Genomic DNA, 24,524 nt, shown 5'->3' on the forward strand with positions numbered 1-24,524 from the left:
ACCTTCTATCGGCGACTGTACACCCCCGAGCTCCCCGATGGGGATGCAGGGATGAAGCAGTTCCTCGACGGACTGGAAATACCAGGTGTGGGGGAGGACAGATGGGGGGAGCTGGAAGCCCCAAGTAATCTGGGAGAAATCGGGAGATCATCAGCTCCATGCAGGCGGGGAAGGCGCCGGACCTGACGGGCTGCCGGCCGACTTCTATAAAAAATTCGCACTGGCCCCACATCTAAGGGACATGTTCGCGGACTCGCTGGCAAGGGGCACTTTGCCTCAAGACACTAGCGCAGCCCACAATTTAATTGATACCCAAAAAAGATAAAGACCCGATGGAATGCGGATCATACAGATCCATTTCGCTCCTGAACGTGGATGCGAAAATATTCACAAAGGTCCTGGGGCTAAAAGGCTGGAGGGGTGCGTACCGGAGGTGGTCACAGAGGACCAACCGGCTTTGTCAAGGGTAGGCAGCTCACTGCGAACATCAGGTGGCTGTTGAATGTAATAATCCCTGTGGAGGTGACCGTCCCCTTGGATGTAGAATAGGACAGAGTCGAATGGAAGTGCTCCTTGAGGCACTGGAACGGTTTGAGTTAGGAGCAGGATTCGCCGCCTGCGTGAGACTCCTGTACAACGCTCCCAAGGAGAGCGTTCGAACCAACACCACCAGCTCTGAATACATCCAGTTACAAAGGGAAACCAGGCAGGGATGCCGCTGTCCCCATTCCTGTTTGCACTAGCAATCGAACCCCTGGCGATTGCCCTACGGGGACGCGAAAGGCATCCAAAGAGGAGACAGAGAGGGAGGGTGCAGACGATTAAAATGAACGTGCTGCCGAGGTTCCTCTTCTTGTTTAGATCCATCCCGATCTTCATCCCCAAGGCCTTTTTCAGAAAGGTAGACAGCTTAATCATGGTGTTTGCGTAGGGGGCAAGAATCCAAGAGACCCCAAGCCAACACTGCAAAGGAGGAAATTCAAGGGAGGCCTGACACTGCCAAATTTGCAATACTACTACTGGGCGGCAACAGCAGAAAGAGTGAGGGGATGGGTACACAAACCCAACTCGGAGTGGCTGTGGATGGAGGAGGCCTCCTACATAGGGTCGATCCTCCGGGCCCTAGCCACGGCAGCACTCCCACCCCCCTCGGCAAAATACACATCCAGCCCAGTGGTAGCGACCACACTGAAAACGTGGGGTTAATTAAGACAGCATTTCGGACTGACCAAGATGTCCCCCATGGCCCTAATCTGCAGAAACCACAGGTTCCCAACAGCCATGCAAGACACAACCTTTAAAAAATGGAGCCAGGACGGGGAATGCTGACAGTTAGGGACTTCAATACAGGAAGCACACTAGCGACGTTGAACAAACTGACGGAGGAATGAGAACTACCAACAGGACAGGAAATGAGACATTTACAAATAAAACACTTCCTCCGCAAAGAGACAGGAGGGCCCCTGAGTCCACACTATTAGAGGGCCTGATGAACACGGACAGCAAAGAAGGGGGCCTCTGCGGGAAAATATACGGACAGCTACTGGACAGAGCCCGAACACCACTGGACGAGACCAGACGGAAAGGGGGGGGGACGAACTGGGGACAGAAGTGGGTTGGGGACCTGGAGCGAAGCACTGAGCCAACTCCACCTCCTCCTGTGCAAGGCTCAGCCTCAAGCAGTTCAAAGTGGTGCACAGAGCGCCCCTGACCAGAACTCGAATGAGCAGGTTCTTCCCGGAGGTGGAGGACAAATGTGAGCGGTGCCAGAGGGGCCCGGACAACCACACCCACATGTTTTGGGCTTGCCCCAAGCTTGCTGGGTTCTGGACAGCCTTCTCCGAGGCAATGTCCAAGGTTGTGGGGGCGAGGGTGAAGCCACGCCCAATAGTGGCAACCTTCGGGGTATCGGAGCAGCCAGAGTTAGACATGGGGAAGGGGGCCAACGCCCTCGCTTTCGCTTCCCTAACAGCACGCCGGAGAATCCTGCTCGGCTGGCGATCGGCAGCACCACCCACAGCTGCAGACTGGCTCGCTGGCCTCTCGGAATTTCTCCACCCGGAGAAGATTAAGTACGCCACCCGAGGGTCGGAGGAAGGCTTCCTTACTGCATGGGGGAATTAGGGAGGGGGGGATGGGGGGCGGGTAGGGTTGTACCCCGAGCCAGGCGGCGACAGGCTGTAAATAGAGAATCCCAAGAAAAAGCCTTTTTGTACTGTACAATAAATGAAAACGAACGACAATGTATATAATTTTGAAAATGCCAATAAAAAGATTATTTTTTTCAAAAGGAAATGGTACTTTAGACTTCTAACTTCCTTTGTGTTTTATCCCAGATGGGCTAGTCAAAGGGAAAGAAATTATTTTGCTTTCAAATGAAGGTTCTGGGATGAATGTTCTTGGAGATGCCTGTCTTGTACATTCACATTGACAATGCAAAATCACTGGACAAATTAATCATGGCGTTTGTATGGGGAGGGAAAGAATGCTAGGATCACAAAGAAGAAAACAAAATCCAGGGGAGGGCTAGCCCTCCCAAACCTACAATTCTACCACAGGGCAGCGACAGCGGAAAGAGTGAGGGGATGGACAAAGGAGCCAGAGGCCGAGTGGGTGCGCGCGGAGGCCTCCTGCAAGGGGACCTCGCTCCGGGCCCTCACCGCGGCGGCACTCCCATCCCCACCCAATAAACACTCTAGCAGCCCAGTGGTGATAGCCACCCTCCAGGCCTGGAACCAGCTACGGCAGCAATTCGGCCTGACCGAAATGTCCGACAAAGCCCCCATCTGTAACAACCACAGGTTCACACCAGCGTTCACCGATGCCACCTTCAAATGGTGGAGACAGGACGGAGGGACATTGACAGTCAGGGACTCATGCACTGACGGTAGGGCCACAACACTGGCAGAACTGACGCAGAGATTCCAGCTGGCTAAAGGCAACAAACTCAGATACCTGCAGCTTAAAAACTTCCTACGGAAGGAGACAAGGACATACCCGCGACCACCAGGACAGACACTATTAGAAGAGCTACTGGACGCAAACATGCTAGACAGAGGGAACTGCAGTGACATGTACGAACTGTCATGATATTCAAACACACACATCATGATAGACACACCAACAGACAAATCAGAACACACAACACCACAACCAATGACAGAAAGATATAAAAGCACAGACACGACCCCCGGTGGTCAGTATTAGCTGCAGAAGAGGACCAGGACACATCTGCCACCAAACACACTCAGGGAGACAGCACGTGCAGAGTATCCAGAACGAACTGTATTATAAGAGTTAAAATAAAATAGAGTTGTACCACATACAACTGTGTTGGCTCATCTGTGCACCAGAGCACCCAACACCACATGGTACAGGAGTGGATCGATACCTGCCGGCATACCTCAGTGTACAGAGACAACCAGCAGTGTCCAGGCAAAATGATAGAGCTCCCGGTTCCGCAGCCGCTCCAGTGCCACGGCGACCTCCGCGAAAACTGGCGGCGATTCCGGCAAATGTTCGAATTGTTCCTGGTGGCAGCTGAACTCCAAGACCTGGATGATAGCGAAAAAATTGAATTTCTCCTCACCATCGCCGGTGCAAGGGCAAGAGAAATATTCACAAGGTTCAGGTTCTTCAGGAGGCAGCAAAGGTACGATTACCAGGCAGTCTTGGACAAATTCTCCAAGTACTGTGAAGAAAACGCAATCCAATCGGCAAATAAAGGTAAGAAAAGCTGCAGTACTCACCTCGTGGCTGGGATCCCGGAGCCCGAATTCCCAGAGGCCGAAATCCCGGGCCTGAGAGAGGGCTGGGTCGAGGTCGGCGGCCATCTTGCTAAAGGTATCACGCTAGCACAGTTGCGCGAGCAGTGCGCAGAACCGGAAGTATCGTTTGCGCATGCGCGAGATGCTGCGCATGCGCAGTCAAGAAAACGGCCATCGGTAAAGGAACAGCGATCTGAGCATGCGCAGTCGCTTCCTACGTGCTACATACCGAGCGTCAGGATGTTAGAGGCCCCAGACTGCACCAATTTAAAGGGGAAACGTCCCAAATCCAATTTAAAAGGGAAACGTCCCAAATCAAAAAAACAAAAATCTGTTAAAGCTGTAAAACAACCTTCCCTCACCTGGAATGACAGCACAGTGCCGCAAATTGACCCAGGAGATGAATTTGACCTCCGAAGAACCCTCCGACAAGCAGTTACCTACGCACAAGCCGATGATTCCGACCTCGAATACTTCGATGACGATCTTTACAGTGTTTCCGGACCTCGCGAGCCCAATGATAGCTCCGTGGTCCTATACGACTATGACTCGGACGAACCTTTCGTGTTGCACATTGGCGGCCCCCACATTGAATCCGACGCAGATGCGGATTCATTTTTCGGATTTGAGGATCTTCAATCCAGCAGATATGACGTTCCAACTTATCAGTACCGGATGATGCTGCAGCCTGACATTAACAGACAGGGAGCGGTGCAAGCACACGGAGAGCGCCCTGCTGCCACACAGAGCGTGGTCCACGTCCCGCTCAACGTTCCCGACTCTATGAAAGAAGACATGCAAGACTCCAGAGCGCAGTCCTCGCATGAACCAGAAGTGACTCCAGTGTCACAAGCCTCCACAGCAAGCTCGTGGACAGACTCCACAATTGCAGAAATGCAAGACTCCAGAGCGCAGTCCTTGCACGGACAAGAAGTGACTCCAGTGTCACAAGCCTCCACAGAGAGCTCGTGGACAGCCTCCACGATAGAAGCAACGCAAGACTCCAGAGCGCAGTCCTTGCACGAACAAGAAGTGACTCCAGTGTCACAAGCCTCCACAGAGAACTCGTGGACAGCCTCCACGATAGAAGCAACGCAAGACTCCAGAGCGCAGTCCTTGCACGAACAAGAAGTGACTCCAGTGTCACAAGCCTCCACAGAGAGCTCGTGGACAGCCTCCACGATAGAAGCAACGCAAGACTCCAATGTGCAGTCCTTGCAGGAACAAGACCATGAGGGTCTAGCAACCTCTCCTGACCAACCAGCGGTAGATGATGCAAGTCTGCCATGCTCACGTGAACAGCAAGAAGGCTATAACAGCCTACCATGCTCCACTACACAGCAGCATGACCATGAAGGTCTCTCATGCTACAATGAAGGGCACAGCGCTGATGACTGTTCAAGCCCAACTGAAGACAAGCCAAAGGAATCGCCTCGTCCAAGCCCGAAGAAAAAAGGTTTATGCGCTGACCTTCAGGATCATTATAGCCGAACAGAGATTAATAATGCTGCACGGCCACAGAAGGATGCTGAGGATTTGCTAAAGAAATTTATTGAATGTTTAACTTGCAAGGAGCAGACTGAGAATTGCCAGTGTTTTAGTACGGATCGAAAAAATGGACAAGACATTGATCCTCAGGTAATGGAAATAACACAACCTGAATCATATCTACAGCAGGGACAAATGTCTCCCTTCAACACAACGCCGCAAAATCCCAACTTCGGAGACCAGCAGCTAGTCAGTAATGACTCTTCAAACCTTGAGGGGAACATTAATTGCATTGAACCTATACACACTCCACTGATAAATGAGCAGAACATTGGAGCAAGAATCCTGAGGACACCGACATCGAGTAGCCAGATAACGAATTTAAAACCCACAGCAGTTTCAAGTGAACCAAGTGTGCTTTCCACTAATGGTGAAGATGCAGATAAGGTCGACCCGATTATCCATTGTACCACACTAACCCCAGTGATTAAGCAGTTATGTATGGGGAGTATAATGTGGGCAATTGAGAACAGTAAAAGAGAGACTGTGACCATGCCAGTCCCAGCAAAATCAGACCCAGAGACCATGAAGGCATGTACATTAGGCAAAGATACATATGAGGTACCTGAGAAGAAAAGTGAAACGGAATGTTCTTTGGAAAATAGTACAATGTCGATAGAAACATTGGATCCTATATTCGAGACCATACATATGGGAGAATTTGGGGGTAATAAACAAGGTTCTGCAATGTCTGGGGGAAGATTTAAAATTCCAAAGAAGAAAAGCCCAAATGAAGGACAACGGCAAGACAATGACAGTCCACCGACATGGTGTGCACCACCAGATGAAAACTCTGACAATTTATCCAACCCTAGTGAACAGCAAGCTGCTAATGAGGATCTATCCACGGGATGTGAGACGAGTGACGACAGCATCCCACTTCCCATGCAAAAGGTGCAAGGTGACAGACCTCGCCTAGTGCGTACCGAGGCACTCGACGATCACGGTGGGACCACTGACGACTGCGGTGGCGGCGCACCGCTTCCACCCTCGATGGCTCGAGCCTCTCCACTGGTTGGTGCATTCCTGCATGTTCCGACTCCAGAAGTGCAGCTTCAGGGAATCTCGGCTGCCTCCAGTGAACCTGTTGGGACTCCGGACGGGGGGCATCGACGGAAGGCAGACCGGACTCCAGATGGGGAGCAGCCAAGCGCCGACTCTGATTTGCGCACGCCAGACCTTGCTCCGGACGGGCGGTGTCGCGGCCTCGGTGATGGCACGCTCAGGGTGATGGCGGATGCCACGGCGACAGGGAATGGATCGCGTGGCAGTCCCACTGGGTCGGCAGTGGCAACCAGCACCGGCGGTCCAAGATGGACACACCAATTCGCGCCATCGCCAGACGTTGATGCGAGCAACAATTCTCTCTCCAAGGCGACATGCTTCGACGTTTCTCTGCGGAGTCGCCCTTCCGGCACAGCAGGTGGCCGGAACCAGCGTGCACGGTCTCGGCCAACCTCCACATCTGGCACAGTCATCGCCTTGCATGATATTAGTGATGGTGCTACTTCGATGGCAACGACCCATCGGCTACAAGATGCCGTCCACCACAAACATAAAAAGAAAAAAGACTCCACCTTGTTCCTGGCATGCAGGGCGGATGGATTGGTGCGTAGGCGCAATCAGCGAGCTTTGCGCCGCCTTCCACGCTCGCAACTGAACCGTACGCACACGCCGGATCCTCCACTGGTTCCCAAGGATGACTTCGTGGAGATGCCACGGATCATGCCCCTTCCATCGCCACCAGAACCAAACCACAGCCAAGGCACCACTAACAAAGATGTTGAATGTTATATTTGCACGAATGAAAAAACCAAGCACTGCACGAAGTACAACAAATGGTAAAGTAGAGACTTCGGCAACAGCATCACCTCCCAACAGTCCAAGGTGAACCAGTGTGACCCCAAATCTCCACAGCTGAACCGGCTTGAGGACCAGCCCATTCTTGAGGCGGTCACCCATTAGACTGGACTTATAACGCTGTTCATACGTTCAAAAAGTCAAACACTTCTGTATTATAACCTGTTGTTGTTTATTGTTCCAGATATCGTCTGACCGGACCAATGTTCACGTTTTTTTTTTCTCTCGTATCCAAGTTTTGTTATGGTACAACCTTGTTAGTGTGACGCACCCGACATCGCCCCATGTAAATAGTTACGTCATATACACACGCTGTACACAACACACACACACACTCTTAGATGCACTCACGACACAATTATATTTATAACCACGTAGGCACATATCTTTGTAAAAAGGGGGGATGTCATGATATTCAAACACACACATCATGATAGACACACCAACAGACAAATCAGAACACACAACACCACAACCAATGACAGAAAGATATAAAAGCACAGACACGACCCCCGGTGGTCAGTATTAGCTGCAGAAGAGGACCAGGACACATCTGCCACCAAACACACTCAGGGAGACAGCACGTGCAGAGTATCCAGAACGAACTGTATTATAAGAGTTAAAATAAAATAGAGTTGTACCACATACAACTGTGTTGGCTCATCTGTGCACCAGAGCACCCAACACCACACGAACGACTGATAGAGAAAGCCGACACCAAACTGGACACGACAAGGAGGAAATGGGAGAAAGGCTTGGGGTTCGAAATAGGGTGGGGATTCTGGAGTGAAGCACGACATCGGGTCAACTCTATCTCCACAAGCGCGAGGCTCAAACTAACGCAGCCAAAGTGGTACATAGAGCCCATTTGACCAGAACCCGAATGAGCAGGTTCTTCCCGGAGGTGGAGGACAGATGTGAGCGGTACCAAGGAGGCTCGGCCAACCGCGCCCACATGTTCTGGTCTTGCCCCAGACTTGCGGGGTGCTAGACGGCCTTCTTCGAGGCAATGTCCAAAGTGGTGGGGATGAGGGTGGAGCCATGCCCGAAAGTGGCGGTCTTCGGGGTATCAGACCAGCCAGATCTCTTCATGGGGAGGAGGACGGACGTCCTTGCCTTTACCTCCCTGATCGCCCGCCGTTGGCGATCAGCAGCACCACCTAAAATTGCAGACAGGCTGCCCGACCTCTGTGAATTTCTCCAAATGGAGAAAATCAAATTCACCATCCGTGGATCGCAAGAGGGCTTCCAGAAAACATGGGAGCCAACAGCCAACTGTTCCGAGACCCGTTTGTGGCCAACACATAAATAAATAAATAGCCAGCACCCAGGGAGAAATAGCCAGGACAAGACAGAAAGAGGAAAGCGAGGGAGGACTCGGGGGCGGGGGGGGCAAGGTGAGGTAGAAAAACCCAGCAAGAAGGAATGGGGGGCAGCAATGAAGAAGTGGGGGGGGGGGAAGAAGGGAGGGGGGGGGTCAGTGAGAGGGGAGCTGGGGTTGGGAGGATTGTATTCTGAGCAAGACGGCGACATACTGTAAATAGAGAAACTCAAGAAGAAACCTTTGGGTACTGTACAATAAATGAAAACAAACGGCAATATATATAATTTTGAAAATGGCAATAAAAAGGTTTTTTTTAAGACAATGCAAGATCAATAGAATGACATCCAAGTCGCTAACTCTTTGTTAAATGCCCGCCATCAAAATATTAATTCCACATATTATACTTTTCTTCAATTAAGTATATAGCTGTGAAACAAACGCCAATGGAAGGCTGTTTTTACTGTATTACCCACATTACAATGTCAATTCCAACCTCGGGTGACAGTGTGGAGTTTGCACATTCTATTGATTAAGCCTTTCATTCTACGAGACTCACCTGTCTCCAAAATGCTCTTTCAATCGGTAGCCACCAGGGGGCAGACTGAAACAGCAAACGTCAGCAAGTCATTCTTCCAAATAATGTTACAGTGCAGAAAATATCATTTTCTATATTTCACTGCTGCATTAGTCAACATTATCAAAGCTTGTGGATATTTCTGATTTTTAAAAACATTACACAAACATAAATGTTATAAAATAATCATCATCTTAAACACTGGCTTCTAGTCACAAGTGACAAGGAGTCAGTAGTTTCTGCAGCCAAGATGGTACACAACGGCAGACGACAAACAATGCTGGTAATATTGGGTACGGTATAAATCAGGAAATTAGGCATTCATGTAATCATAGAATCCCTGTAGTGCATTCCATTCGGCCCTTCGAGTCTGCATTGGCCATCCGAAAGAGCACCCTGCCTAGGCCCAGTCCCCCACCCTAAACCCCACCGAATCTTTTGGACACGAAGGGCAATTTATCACGGCTAATCCACCTAACCTGCACATCTTTGGGCTGTGGGAGGAAACCGGAGCACCCGGAGGAAACCCACGCACACACGGGGAGAACGTGCAAACTCCACACTGTCACCCGAGGTTGGAATTGACATTGCAATGTGGGTAATACAGTAAAAACAGGCAACTTCAATTTAGATATAGACTGGGTTAACCAAATTAACACCAATGCTCTGGAGGAGGAAGTCTTGAAGTGTGTACGAGACGGGTTTATGGAGCATTTCATTGAGGAGCAACTAGGGATTTAGCGTGTAATGAGAAACGGCTCATAAATAACCTTGTTATAAAGGAGCATCAATAATATGCTAGAATTTTGCATTAAGTTTGAATGCGATGTATTTCAGTCTGAAACTAGGTCTTAAATCTGAAGACAGGAAATGATGGTGGTATTCGGGCCAAGTTGGCTACGGTGGGATTGGGAAAATGCAGAAAGATTTGGTGGTAAACAGGCCAAGGCTGATATTTAAGGAAATATTACACTGTCTACAACACCCATACATTCCTCTGAGACACAAGACGCCCAAACTGAAAGGTAAATCAGCCGTGGTTAATAAAAGTTAAAGATTGCATCAGATCAAAGGCTAAAAAGGATGCCTGAAAACGTGGTAACCCTGGGGATTAGGAGCAATTCAGAACCCAGCAAAGGAGAGAAGAAAATGTGAATGTAACACAGAAACTAGGAGCAGGAGGAGGCCATTCAGCCCTTTGAGCCTGCTCCGCTATTCAACATGATCACGGCTGATTCTCGATCTCAAAGCCATATTCCTGCTTTCTCCCCAGACACCAATGCCATTAAAAAATTTTAAAATCTATTTCTTTCTTTAATACATTCAGTGAGTTGGCCGCCATAATCTTCTGTCGGAGAGAATTCCACAGATTCACCGCCCTCCGTGTGAAGAAATGTTTCATCCTCTCAGTCCTAAATGGGCTCCCCTAAATTCTAAGACTGCGTCTCCTGGCTCTCGATTCCACAACCAGGGAAAACATCCTCCCTGTATCTCGTCTGTCCAGCCCTGTTAGAATTTTACACATTTCAATCAGATCTCCTCGCCTCCTTCTAAACTCTGGTCAACACAGGCCCAGTCGAACCAATCTTTCCTCGAAGGGCAGTCCCGCCAAGCCTGGTATCAGCCGAGTGAACCTCCGCTGCACTCCCTCGATGGCACACAGAGGCTTTCTTTGGTATGGGAGGCCAAAACTACACGTAAACTAGCAAGGAGCATAAAGGCGGACAGGAGAAGCTTCTTTAGTATGTGAAAAGTGTAACGTTAGCTAGGACAAATGTGAGCCCATTACAGCTGGGAACAAAAGGATTTATAGTGGACAACAGGAAAGATAAAGTTACTCTGTGTCTGTCTTCATGGACGAAGACACAGAAAACCTCCCAGGTATACTCAGCGACCAAGGGACTTGTGAAACTGAGGAACTTAAAGAAAGTGTATTAAAGCGGTAGTACATGAAAGCGGCACGGTAGCACAGTGGTTAGCACTGCTGCTTCACAGCGTCAGGGTCCCAGGTTCAATTCCTGTCTTGGGTCACTGCCTGTGCAGAGTCCGCACGTTCTCCCCGTGTCTGCGTGGGTTTCCTCCAGGTGCTCCGGTTTCCTCCCACAAGTCCTGACAGATGCGCTGTTAGGTGAATTGGACATTCTGAATTCTCCCTGTGTACCCGAACAGGCGCCGGAGTGTGGTGACCAGAGGCTTTTCACAGTAACTTCATTGCAATGTTAATGTCAGCCTACTTGTGACAATAAAGATTGGATTATAAAAGTTAACTGGATTGAAGGGTGATAAATCCCCTGGATAGAATACACTCCAACCCAGAGTATTGCAGGAGGTGGTGAGAGAGAGTGGATGCATTGGTGGCTATCTTTCAAAATACAGTAAGATTCTGGAAAGATTCCTGTGGCCTGGAAAAGCAACCCCACGATGTGAGAAAGGAGGAAAAGCGAGAATGGAGACTACAGGTCTGCTAATTTGGCGTCAGCAGTAGGGGAAGTGTTAGAATCTGCTGTGAAGATGAGGGGCGGAATTCTCCGGTATCCGGCGGACGGGCTGTACCGACGCCAAAGAGTGGCGTGTACCAGTCCGGCGCGGGCCGCCTGGAAGGTTCGGAATCCTCCGCACCTTCGGGGGCTAGGCCGGCGCTGAAGTGATTGGTGTCGTGCCAACCGGCGGCAAAGGGCCTCCGCCGGCCGGCGCATGTGGAGCGCCAGCGTGTTCCCAGAACAACTGCCATGATTCCTGCGCATGCGCAGGGGGGGTTTCTTCTCCGCACCGGCCATGGCGGAGCTTTACAGAGACCGGCGCGGAGGGAAAGAGTGCCCCCACGGCACAGGCCTGCCCGCAGAACGGTGGGCCCCGATCGCGGGCCAGGCCACCGTGGGGGCCTCCCCGGGGCCAGATCTCCCTGCGCCCACTCCCCCCCCCCCCCCCCCCCCTCCCCCCCCCGGGACCAGATCGCCCCATGCCCCCCCCCCCGGACCAGATCTCCCTGCGCCCACTCCCCCCCCCCCCCCCCCAGGACCAGATCTCCCTGCGCCCACTCCCCCCCCCCCCCCCCGGGACCAGATCGCCCCGTACCCGCCCCCGAGGACTCTGCAGGCCACCCGCAGAGCAAGGTCCCGCCGGTACAAACCTTGTGATTTACGCCGGCGGGACAGGCTGAAAACGGGCGGTCGCTCGGCCCATCGCGGGGGGGGGGGCCTCTACCAACAGCCCCCGACCGGCGCGACGCGATTCCCGCTCCCGGCAGAAAACCGGCGGCGAAGAATTCACGCCGCCCCCCCCGGCGATTCTCCAGCCCGGAGGGGGGGGGGGGGCTCGAAGAATCCCACCCGAGGTAACTAGACAATTAGAAAAGAATCTGCTCAAATTCCAAAAGCCAGAATTAATCAGCTTCAGCACAAAAGCCTCAGGATTGCATTTCTACTGCTTTGACACGGCAGTTGAACACTTGCAGCAGATCCCACCCCCCATTTCCCCAACCCACTGCCCCCCCCCCCCCCTCCCAGTGGAAGCCTGGGGATCTTCCGTTCCTGCCACAGTCAGCAGGGTTTGGCGCCCTGTGCCATCCGCTGCCGGGGAACACACTGCAGGGATCGTCAGCGGAACCGGGAAGGGGCAGAACTTTTCGCTTGGTTTCCTTTGCTGAGTGCAACTCCGCAGTACCTGGATACGCAAAGCATTGAGACTATTATCACTTCCGGGTGTCTTCCTGGTTCTTCCCTTGCTAAATTTTATGTATTTTAAATTTTACCCACTGATCAATACTTTACAAATTTCCTCTGCCATGATTGCGCCCACGTGACATTTACAAAAGAACAAAGAAAAGTACAGCACAGGGACAGGCCCTTCGGCCCATCAAGCCCGTGCCGACCATGCTGCCCGTCTAAACTAAAACCTGCTACACTTCCTGGGTCCGTATCCCTCTATTCCATCCATATTCGTGTATGTCAAGATGCCCCTTGAACGTCACTATCGTCCCTGCTTCCACCACCTCCTCCGGCAGCGAGTTCCAGGCACCCACTACCCTCCGTGTAAAAAAACTTCCCTCGCACATCTCCTCTAAACCTTGCCCCTCGCACCTTAAACCTATGCCCCCTAGTAATTAATCCCTCTACCCTGGGAAAAACCATCTGACTATCCATTCTGTCCATGCCACTCAATTTTGTAGACTTCAAACGTATAAACAACCTCTCAAACTGTAATAGATATTTGCTGCACCCTTATAAAACAATGATGTACCTCTCAGCAATTTCCTTTTGAGCGCTGTGAACCGCAATTTCAGGAATGAGAATTAATATTACCTCAATTCTTTGCGTCACTTTGGTTTTCAATTCTTCCGATACAAAGTCTTCAAATACAAAACTCCAACCAAATGACTCTGCCTCTGTTTTGTATTTTTGTGATCGGATAAATTCTCTGAAAACATTGCAAAGGGTCAAACTAAGTCATCGTGAGACGAGCAGACACAGAAATTCAGCTGCGTAATTCATTAGTGAATGTGACACTTACACACACAGATATTCTGCAGTGTGATTCCTCAGTAAATGGTGCAGGAGGGAGGGCTTTAGATTTCTGGGACATTTGGACCGTTTTGGGGAACAGTGGGAGCCATATAAGGCGAACAGGTTGTACCTGAACCAAAATGGGGCCAGTGTCCTGGCCTGGGAAGTTCGCTAATGCTGTTGGGGTGGGTTTAAACTAACTTGGGAGGGGGCTGGGATCCCGAGAAGGTTCAGTGGGAGGAGATACATAGCCAAAATTAGATGGGACATCAAGTAAGTCAGGAAGGAATAGAAGTTCCAGGCCAGTTAAGTTATAAGGGTGTTTGGCAAGATTGGATGACATTTATTTCAATGCAAGGAGTCTGACAAACAAGGCAGATGAATTGGGGGCACAGATTAAAGCATGGGGGGTATGATGTCATTGCTGTCACTGAGACATGGTTGAGAGAGGGGCAAGATTGGCAGCTCAATATTCCAGGATACAGGATCTTCAGGCGTCATAGCGGGGAGAGGTAAAAGAGGGGCTGTTGCAATGTCAAGCGGGGAATTAATTACAGCAGTAAGGAGGGACGACATGGAACCATAGAATCGCTACAGTGCAGGAGGCCATTCGCCTGTTGATTCTGCACTGACCCTCCAAAAGAGCACCCCACCTAGGCCTACTCCCCCACGCTATCCCCGTAACCCCACCTAACCTGCACATCTTTGGACTGTGGGAGGACTCTGGAAAATCCGGAGGAAACCCACACAGACACGGGGAGAAAATGCAAACTCCACACAGGCAGTAACTGAAGGCCGGAATTGAACACGGGTCCCTGGCACTGTGAGACAGCAGTGCTAACCACTGTGTAACCGTGCCACCCCAAACTTCCCCAACATTAACTGGGGTAGTCATAGTGTGAAACGTTTAGAGGAAGCCAAATTCTTAAAACACGCCCTGGAGAACTTTTTAAGCCATAATGTAGAAGGTCCTGGACTTCATTTTCGATAACGAAACTGGGCAAATGGTTGAAATATCAGTTGGGGAGCATTTTGCAGACAGTGATCATAACTCCATTAGATTCAAGATTGTTGTGGAAAAGGAGAAGGATGGGTCCGAGATCAAAGTTTTAAACTGGGGGAAGGCCAAGTTTAATAAGATCAGATATGATATGGCCAGAGTGAACTGGGAGCAGACACCTTTAGGTAAATCTGTGACAGAACAGCGGGACGCATTCAAGAATGAAATAGGGAGAGTACAGGGCCAACATTTTCCAATCAAGAAAGTACGGGGCCAACAATCTAGTGAACCCTGGAGATCGAGGGATAGAAAGCATTGGATAAAAAGAAAAAAGAGGCGGCACGGTGGCGCAGTGGTTAGCACAGCTGCCTCACGGCGCCGAGGTCCCAGGTTCGATCCTGGCTCTGGGACACTGTCCGTGCGGAGTTTGCACATTCTCCCCGTGTCTGCGTGGGTTTCGCCCCCACAACCCAAAGATGTGCAGGGTAGGTGAATTGGCCACTCTTTTGAGGTCCATCAACAAAACAGAAGGAAAACAAACTGAGGGACAAAGCAAAAAAGGGCCGCTCCTGTTAGGGGCACTGCCCGAACATAACAAAGATCAACGGAAACTTAAAAGACATCAAGTAAGAGTGCAGTTAAAGTGGTCAATAAAGCACTCCAATCCCTGCGGTGCCCACCGGGCACGGAAGGCCCCGATGGCGCCCCTGGACACCTCATGCTTCCTTTCCAGGGACACCCGGCTGCTAATGTAGTCGCGGAAAAGGGCAGACAGTCTGGCCGGATGACCCCCTCAGTTGCCCGCTGCCTGGACCTATAAATGGCGCGCTTTGCCAGGCCAAGAGGCGCGCTTCGCCAGGCCCAGGGGCAGGTTCACAAGGAGGTCCTCCGCCTTCCCCACCCATGTCCGCACCGGGTGCCCGTAGATCACGAGCGTGGGGCTGAAGTACAAACAAAACCCCAGCAAAAGATTGGTCAACTAAACAGGGAGCGCAGCCGAAAACATGTAACATCGACATGATCCACGGACTCCACAAGGCCGCGGAAATGGCAGGCTCCTTGGGAGTCCGTGAACCGGTGATTGTACAGCACTGCTGCATGCAACACCGTCACCCCAGGTCCCCAAGATTGAGGGGGAGGGCTCCTCCATAGAGGGGCCTCCAGTGGGGACCTCCGTCGCCGAACGGCAACAAGGCACGCCATGGCGTGCCCGGACAACGGGCGAGGGTGAGGTGAAGGGTGTGCAGCAGCAGCCCGTACAGGAAACCCCTCCGCGCAGTGACATGGAGGGTATTTCCGCGAGGCGGCTAGAATGGTGGGGCACCAGCCCCCGAGGGAGGTTCGGGCAGGGGTTCGCCCAGGCAGGATACCACCACACACCTGCGCATCCTCCAAACCGCGAGTGCCAAAGGGTCCGAGCACGACCGTTTTGAGGTCTCGGGTGGCATTGGCTGCGAGCCGGACGTCCACCGCTGCACGCTGTGCTAACTCAGTGGGTGTCATCCAGCCCACTCCTCTGCCACCCAGCCGTCCCCAATCCTGGTCACCCCGGCAGCCACAGCTCGCTCCTCCGCCACCCAGCCGTCCCCAATCCTGGTCACCCCGGCAGCCACAGCTCGCTCCTCTGCCAGCCACTCAAAATGGTATTGGTGGAGGTGCGGATTCCTGAGGGGGTCCGTCTGCCACGGACCGACGAGGAGTCTGGAACATTTGGCCCAGTTGATCCTGGCACAGGATGCGTCGGAGTACACAGCCTGGCATTCTTCAGATCCTCTGCAGGTCAGGACGGTCAGTGGACGTGAGGAGCACGTCATCAGTGTAAGCCGAAAGAACCACCCCAATGCCCGGCCCGCGCAGAAACAGTCCCAACAACCTCCTCTGCAGGAGGCCCAGGAAAGGCTCCACGCAAATAGAGTAAAGTTTGCCGGACAAAAGGCAGCCCTGACGCACTCCTCTCCCAAAGCGAAGGGGCGCCGTCAGGGACCTGTTAACCTTAACGAGGCACTCCAAGGCGGCGTACAGTAATCGGATCCGGGCGACAAAGTGCGTCCCGAACCCGAATGCTTGCAGAGTCCTGAATAAATATTGGTGATCCACCCTGTCGAACGCCTTCTCCTGACCAAGGGACAGGAAGGCGCTCAACACACCAGCCCCCTGGGAATGATGGTCCCGGACCAGATGAATGTTGTTGTGGATTGTGCGACCCGGGACCGTGTAGGACTGGTCAGGGAGGATCATGTGGTCCAGCACAGTGCCAAGGTGCAAACTCATTGCCTTGGCGAAAATCTTGTAACCCATGCTGAGGAGGGAGACCGGTCGCCAGTTTTTAAGGTGGCGGAGATCCCCCCCTCTTTGGGAGCAAGGTAAAGGTGGCTCTGCACCATGAGAGGGGCATCACCCCGATTGCGATACTTTCCCTCAGGACCCCTGCATAGTCACTCTCCAGGACGTCCCAGTATGCCCTAAAGAACTCCACAGTCAGCTATCCGGCCCTGGGGTTTTGCCCCTGGACAGGCTGTTGAGTGCGCCGGTCAGCTCCCCCAGGCTTATAGGGGTATCAAGCCTACTGGTGCCCTCCGGGCCGACCTGCGGCAGGTCCTCCCACAAAACTCTGCAAGCATCCTCGCTGGATGGATCTGGAAAGAGACCGCTGTAGAAGTTTTGGATTTGGGTCCGAACCTCCTCCGGGTCCGAGAGGAGGGACCTGTCGTCGGCCAGCAGCATGCTGACGGACCCCGCGCCTTTTTTCCAGCAAGTAGAAGGGGGAGCCGCGGTCCATGTCCGTAAGGATCTGGGATCCGCGACCTCACATACACGTCCTGGGACCCGACAAGTTGCAGGTCCCGCAGTGCGCCATTCTTCTCGGTACACCAGCCGCACAGCCAGGTCCTCATCGGTCTGGCCGAGACGTGACTCCAGGTCGAGCACCTCCGTTTCCGACTCCTCGACCCTGGATTTCTGCCTCTTTGTCGACCCCCTCGCCTACTCCAGACAGAAGGTACGCACACGAGTCGTGCCCACATCCCACAATAGCCTCAAGGATGGGAAGCCTGCCCGCTTCCTTCTACAGCCGGTCCAGAAGTGACGAAACGAGCCCAGGAACCGCTTGTCCTCCAGCAGCACGTTGTTAAAATGCCAATACGCGGACGGCGACTGAGCGCGAAACAGGGCGAGCCCCCGCCCACACGAGACGGTGGTCCGAGCATGGCACCTGCTGCACAGAGGCTGTCGGGACACAGGGCAGATGCACCCTTGAAATGTAGAGGTGGCGATTCTGGACGGCCCGACCCCAGGCCTCACAAAGGCGAAAGACGCTGGAGTCAGGATGGAGAGTCCGCCAGACGTCCACCAAGTCAAAGAACCCGACCAGGTTCCTTAACTTCACCCCCGCGGGAGAGCTGCACTGGGTACCAAGGCCGTCCTTTGTCCCGAGGCTGCAATTAAAATCCCCCCCGCCCAGGACGATGCACTCGCCGCGGCGATGGTGCCAAGATGAGTGGACACTTGTTCGAAGAAAGTCGTCTGCTGCTGGCCAGCCTGGGGAGCGGAGACATTCACAAAGTGAAGTACCTCGACCCCCTCGCGGGATGAGGGTTGACTCGGCGTCGGCCACGAGGGAGACCACCGTGTCGCTGCTGATGGACCCAAAATCACCCCCCCCCCACCGAGCAACCGTCCTCCTCCGGGTAGTCGCCGTCTGGGACCGAGTCCTGTGCCACATTGAGTGTGGTGGAGGGCACGGTCCCACAAACCAGCCCTGGGTCTGCCTCGATCCCACCCCCCAGATCGTCGACAGACGGGTTCCTCGCAAACTCCTCTAATTGTATCAGGCCAGGGGGAGATGGCGGCTCATATCCCTCCTCCTCTTGAGATGCCGGGCCACCGGATAGACCCGGGAACAGTTCCGGAATAAGCTCCGGGGTGGAGATGGGACTGCCGGCATCGGAGGCTGGGATGGAGAGGGGAGGTGCTCCTCGCCACCACCACCCAATGACTCTGAGGTCAGGGAGCCATCACAGCCCTCCGGCGTTGTAAAAAGGAACGCCTCTAGGGTGCAAAATGGCACCGGGCGGAACGGGCCCTCGGGGGTCCCGCTCGCACCCGGCCCCGAGGCGTCCTGCCTTAGGGGGCTGCGACAGCTCAGGGGTCGACAGATGATGGACTTTGTCTAATCTCTTCCGGGGGCGTGGTGTAATGTCGGGACATTGAGGAGCTTGGTTGGTAGGCAGGCAAGGCGGAACATTGGACAATATAACCCACTCGGCAGTGGCCTCAAGAAGGTCCACCCCCACATAGGTCCAGCCCACCGCGAGCCCCTTTTCAAGGACGAGGTGAACCACCCTCTCGGCCCTCAGGAAGAACACAACTTTCCCTACATTTGAGAGGCAGCCACAATGGCCGAGGGGCAGACGACCCCGGCCATTGCGCGAACGCACGCCTCTATGGTGGCGGTGGGGAGAGCGTAGCACTTTATGCCCAGCTTTCGGGTCAGCAATTGAGTCTGAAGAGATAGGAGAGGTCTTGAATGAGTACTTTTCTTCTGTATTTACAAATGAGAGGGGCGATGTTGTTGGAGAGGACAGTGTGAAACAGATTGGTAAGCTCGAGGAAATACTTGTTAGGAAGGAAGATGTGTTGGGCATTTTGAAAAACTTGAGGATAGACAAGTCCCCTGGGCCTGACGGGATATATCCAAGGATTCTATGGGAAGCAAGAGATGAAATTGCAGAGCCGTTGGCAATGATCTTTTCGTCCTCACTGTTAACAGGGGTGGTACCAGGGGATTGGAGAGTGGCGAATGTCGTGCCCCTGTTCAAAAAAGGGAATAGGGATAACCCTGGGAATTACAGGCCAGTTAGTCTTACTTCGGTGGTAGGCAAAGTCATGGAAAGGGTACTGAAGGATAGGATTTCTGAGCATCTGGAAATACACTGCTTGATTAGGGATAGTCAGCACGGATTTGTGAGGGGTAGGTCTTGCCTTACAAGTCTTATTGAATTCTTTGAGGTGACCAAGCATGTGGATGAAGGTAAAGCAGTGGATGTAGTGTACATGGATTTTAGTAAGGCATTTGATAAGGTTCCCCATGGTAGGCTTCTGCAGAAAGTAAGGAGGCATGGGATAGTGGGAAATTTGGCCAGTTGGATAGCGAACTGGCTAACCGATAGAAGTCAGAGTGGTGGTGGATGGCAAATATTCAGCCTGGATCCCAGTTATCCCAGCAGGGATCAGTTCTGGGTCCTCTGCTGTTTGTGATTTTCATTAATGACTTGGATGAGGGAGTTGAAGGGTGGGTCAGTAAATTTGCAGACGATACGAAGATTGGTGGAGTTGTGGATAGTGTCGGCTGCAAAGAGACATAGATAGGATGCAGAGCTGGGCTGAGAAGTGGCAGATGGAGTTGTCCATTTTGGAAGGACAAATATGAATGCGGAATACAGGATTAACGGTAGAGTTCTTGGCAATGTGGAGGAGCAGAGAGATCTTGGGGTCTATGTTCATACATCTTTGAAAGTTGCTACTCAAGTGGATAGAGCTGTGAAGAAGGCCTATGGTGTGCTAGTGTTCATTAACAGAGGGATTGAATTTAAGAGCCGTGAGGTGATGATGCAGCTGTACAAAACTTTGGTAAGGCCACATTTGGAGTACTGTGTACAGTTCTGGTTGCCTCATTTTAGGAAGGATGTGGAAGCTTTGGAAAAGGTGCAAAGGAGATTTACCAGGATGTTGCCTGGAATGGAGAGTAGGTCTTACGAGGAAAGGTTGAGGGTGCTAGGCCTTTTCTCATTAGAACGGAGAAGGATGAGAGGCGACTTGATAGAGGTTTATAAAATGATCAGGGGAATAGATAGTCAGAGACTTTTTCCCCGGGTGGAACAAACCATTACAAGGGGACATAAATTGAAGGTGAATGGTGGAAGATACAGGGGGGATGTCAGAGGTAGGTTCTTTACCCAGAGAGTAGTGGGGGCATGGAATGCACTGCCTGTGGAAGTAGTTGAGTCGGAAACATTAGGGACCTTCAAGCAGCTATTGGATAGGTACATGGATTACGGTAGAATGATATAGTGTAGATTTATTTGTTCTTAAGGGCAGCACGGTAGCATTGTGGATAGCACAATTGCTTCACCGCTCCAGGGTCCCAGGTTCGATTCCGGCTTGGGTCACTGTCTGTGCGGAGTCTGCACATCCTCCCCGTGTCTGCGTGGGTTTCCTCCGGGTGCTCCGGTTTCCTCCCACAGTCCAAAGATGTGCAGGTTAGGTGGATTGGCCATGATAAATTGCCCTTAGTGTCCAAAATTGCCCTTAGTGTTGGGTGGATGTGTTGACTTTGGGTAGGATGCTCTTTCCAAGAGCTGGTGCAGACTCGATGGGCCGAATGGCCTCCTTCTGCACTGTAAATTCAATGATAATCTATAATTAATCTAGGACAAAGGTTCGGCACAACATTGTGGACCGAAGGGCCTGTTCTGTGCTGTATTTTTCTATGTTCTATGTTCTAAGTACGTTAAGTGTAAAAGGATAACTAGAGAAAGAGTTGCGCCCATTAAGGAACGCACTGGTAATTTGTGTGTAGAGCTGGAGGGTGTAGGTAGGTTTCTGAATGAATACTTTGTGTCAGTGTTCACTCGTGAGAGGGACGGTGTGGGTATAGAATCAGGGAGAAGGACTGTGATAAAGTTAAAGAGATTAAATAGACAGGGAGGAGGTTCTGAGTGGTTTGGCCGGCTTAAAAGTAGACAAATCTCCAGGGCCAGATGAAATGTAACCCAAGATGTTGAGCGAGGCAAGGGAGGAAATAGCAGGGGCGCTGGCAATAATTTTCAATTCCTCTCTGGCCACAGGAGAAGTGCCGGAGGACTGGAGGAAGCCAATGTGGTACCATTATTCAAGAAGGGAGGGAGGGATAAACCAGGAAACTAGAGGCCAGTCAGTCTAACCTCAATGGTGGGGGAGATAGTGGAAGCAATTCTGAGAGACAGAATTAATCTTCAAATGCAGGGATGAATTAAGAAGTCAGCATGGTTTTATTAAGGGGAGGTCATGTCTGACCAACTTGATTAAATGTTTCGAAGAGGTGTCCAGGTGTGTAGATGCATTGACGTAGTCTACATGGGCTTCAGCAAGGCTTTTGACAAGGTCCCACATGGGAGACTGATAGCGAAGGTAAGAGCCCGTGGGATCCAAGGAAATTTGGCAAATTGGATCCAGAATTGTCTGAGTGTCAAGAATCAGAGGGTGATTGTCGAGGGGTGGTTTCCAGACTGGAGGTCGGTGTACAGTGGGATCCCGAGGGATCAGTGTTCAGGGTCCACAGGGATCAGTGTTGGGGTCCCGTGGGGATCAGTGGTGGGGTCCCGCGGGGATCAGTGGTGGGGTCCCGCGGGGATCAGTGTTGGGGTCCCGCGGGGATCAGTGTTGGGGTCCCGCGGGGATCAGTGTTGGGGTCCCGCGGGGATCAGTGTTGGGGTCCCGCGGGGATCAGTGTTGGGGTCCCGCGGGGATCAGTGTTGGGGTCCCGCGGGGATCAGTGTTGGGGTCCCGCGGGGATCAGTGTTGGGGTCCCGCGGGGATCAGTGTTGGGGTCCCGCGGGGATCAGTGTTGGGGTCCCGCGGGGATCAGTGTTGGGGTCCCGCGGGGATCAGTGTTGGGGTCCCGCGGGGATCAGTGTTGGGGTCCCGCGGGGATCAGTGTTGGGGTCCCGCGGGGATCAGTGTTGGGGTCCCGCGGGGATCAGTGTTGGGGTCCCGCGGGGATCAGTGTTGGGGTCCCGCGGGGATCAGTGTTGGGGTCCCGCGGGGATCAGTGTTGGGGTCCCGCGGGGATCAGTGTTGGGGTCCCGCGGGGATCAGTGTTGGGGTCCCGCGGGGATCAGTGTTGGGGTCCCGCGGGGATCAGTGTTGGGGTCCCGCGGGGATCAGTGTTGGGGTCCCGCGGGGATCAGTGTTGGGGTCCCGCGGGGATCAGTGTTAGGGTCCCGCGGGGATCAGTGTTGGGGTCCCGCGGGGACCAGTGTTGGGGTCCCGCAGGGATCAGTGTTGGGGTCCCGCGGGGATCAGTGTTGGGGTCCCGCAGGGATCAGTGTTGGGGTCCGGCGGGGATCAGTGTTGGGGTCCGGCGGGGATCAGTGTTGGGGTCCGGCGGGGATCAGTGTTGGGGTCCGGCGGGGATCAGTGTTGGGGTCCCGCGGGGATCAGTGTTGGGGTCCCGCGGGGATCAGTGTTGGGGTCCCCCGGGGATCAGTGTTGGGGTCCCGCGGGGATCAGTGTTGGGGTCCCGCGGGGATCAGTGTTGGGGTCCTTATTGTTTGCGGTTTATATAAATGATTTAGACATGAAAGTAGGAGGGGTTGATCATTAAGTTTGTGGATGATACGAAAATTGGTGGGGTGCTAAATAGTGAGGATCGCCTTAGATTACAGGGGGATATGGATGGGCTGATCAGTGGGAAACAGAATTGAATCTGGATAAGTGTGAGGTGATGCACTTGGGCAGGACAAACAAGGCGAGGGAATACAGGATAAACGGCAGGACCCTGGGAAGCACCGAGGATCAGAGGGACCTTGGTCTGCATGTACACCCGTCCCTTAAGGTTGCAGAGCAGGTGGACACAGTGGTTGAGAAGGCAGATGGTATACTTGCCTTTATTAGCCGAGGCATAGAATTTAAGAGCAGGGTGGTTATGCTGAAACTGTATGAAATATTGGTTCTGCCACAACTACAAGAGGTGGTGTGGTTCCCATGTGCCATGGTTCTTCTAGATGGTTAGCGGTCGTGGGTTTGGAAGGTGCTGTCTAAGGAACCTTGGTGAGTTACCGCAGAGCATCTTGTAGACGGTACACAGGGCTGCCACCGTGCATCGCTGATGGAGAGAGTGAATGTTTGCGGGAGGGGTAGCAATCAAGCGGGGCTGCTTTGTCCTGGATGGTGTTGAGCTTCTTGAGTGTTGTTGGAGCTGCGCTCACCCAGGCAAGTAGAGATTATTCCATCGCACTCCTGACTTGTGCCTTGTAGATGGCGGGCAGGCTTTGGTGAGTCAGGTGGTCAGTTACTCGCGCAGGATTGCGAGCCACTAACCTGCTCCTAGTACCCACAATGTTCATTTGGTGAGTCCAACAGTTTCTGTAGAGACCAATAATTATTTATCGAGAAATTATGTCAAGCAAATGGTTTTAAAACCAACCATGATTTGTCTCACCTAAATTCCTCATTGGTGACTGGATGCTGATTTAACGCAAATGGTTTCACAGTCATTTTTCTGACAGGACCTTCTCCGTCTCTGGCATCAGCTTCAGCGGTGCCCATGTGAAATGTGCCGCCCGGCAGACTCACCACTAGCGCATCTAAAACACAAGATACAAAACAAAAGGGATAATAATGAACGGGCATTCATTGTGGACTGCTTAAGGAAAGCCCTGCTCTACCAACCAATAAGATGATGGCCGGTCTGACGGTGACCTCACACTTACCCCCATAACCTTTCACCCCCTTGCTCATCAAGAATGTACCTCGCTCTGTCTTGTAAACATCCAAAGTTTGAGAACGGGAGTTCCAAAGGCTCCTGACACTCCCTTTCCCGGTATTAGCCTTGTAAATCTTTGCTGAACTGCTTCCAACACACTTGCATCCTTTCTTAAATAAGGTGACCAAAACTGTTCACAAGACTCCAGGTGCTGCCTCACTAATGGGGCGCAATTCTCCCATCGGGAGGCCTCCGGCGTCGGAGGCCGTTCCCAGCCCCCTATTCTCCTGTCCCCAGGGGGCTAGGAGGAGCGGCGGCGGCGCGTCACTTACGCGCGCCGGGCCTTGCCGGTGCGTAAAAGCGGTGCCGCGTAAATGACGCAGCGACGTCATCCGCGCATGCGCAGTTTGACCGGCGCCAGCCCGTGCATGCGCGGTTGCCGTCCTCCCCCGCGGCCACCCCGCAAGATGTCGGATCGATCTTGCG

The 24,524-nt window shown here is 52.7% G+C and overlaps 1 protein-coding gene across 2 annotated transcripts in view; it reads right to left on the reverse strand.

Moving 5' to 3' along the window:
• The window catches only part of sumf2 (sulfatase modifying factor 2), a 48,876-nt gene extending 24,896 nt beyond the window's left edge, over positions 1-23,980 (reverse strand). Inside the window, exons 1-3 of one of the 2 annotated variants that reach the window (XM_072490272.1) lie at positions 23,775-23,980; positions 13,375-13,489; positions 9,056-9,100 (exon numbers count right to left, since the gene is read on the reverse strand). In XM_072490272.1, coding sequence (XP_072346373.1) covers positions 9,056-9,100; positions 13,375-13,489; positions 23,775-23,965 — 351 coding nt within the window. In that variant the 5' untranslated portion in view covers positions 23,966-23,980. The remainder of the gene's footprint in view (positions 1-9,055; positions 9,101-13,374; positions 13,490-23,774) is intronic. The other variant, XM_072490273.1, reaches the window with a different exon arrangement.
• Positions 23,981-24,524: the final 544 nt, after the last annotated feature.

This window comes from Scyliorhinus torazame, chromosome 25 (genome assembly GCF_047496885.1).
Source record: "Scyliorhinus torazame isolate Kashiwa2021f chromosome 25, sScyTor2.1, whole genome shotgun sequence".
Lineage (NCBI taxonomy): Eukaryota > Metazoa > Chordata > Chondrichthyes > Carcharhiniformes > Scyliorhinidae > Scyliorhinus > Scyliorhinus torazame.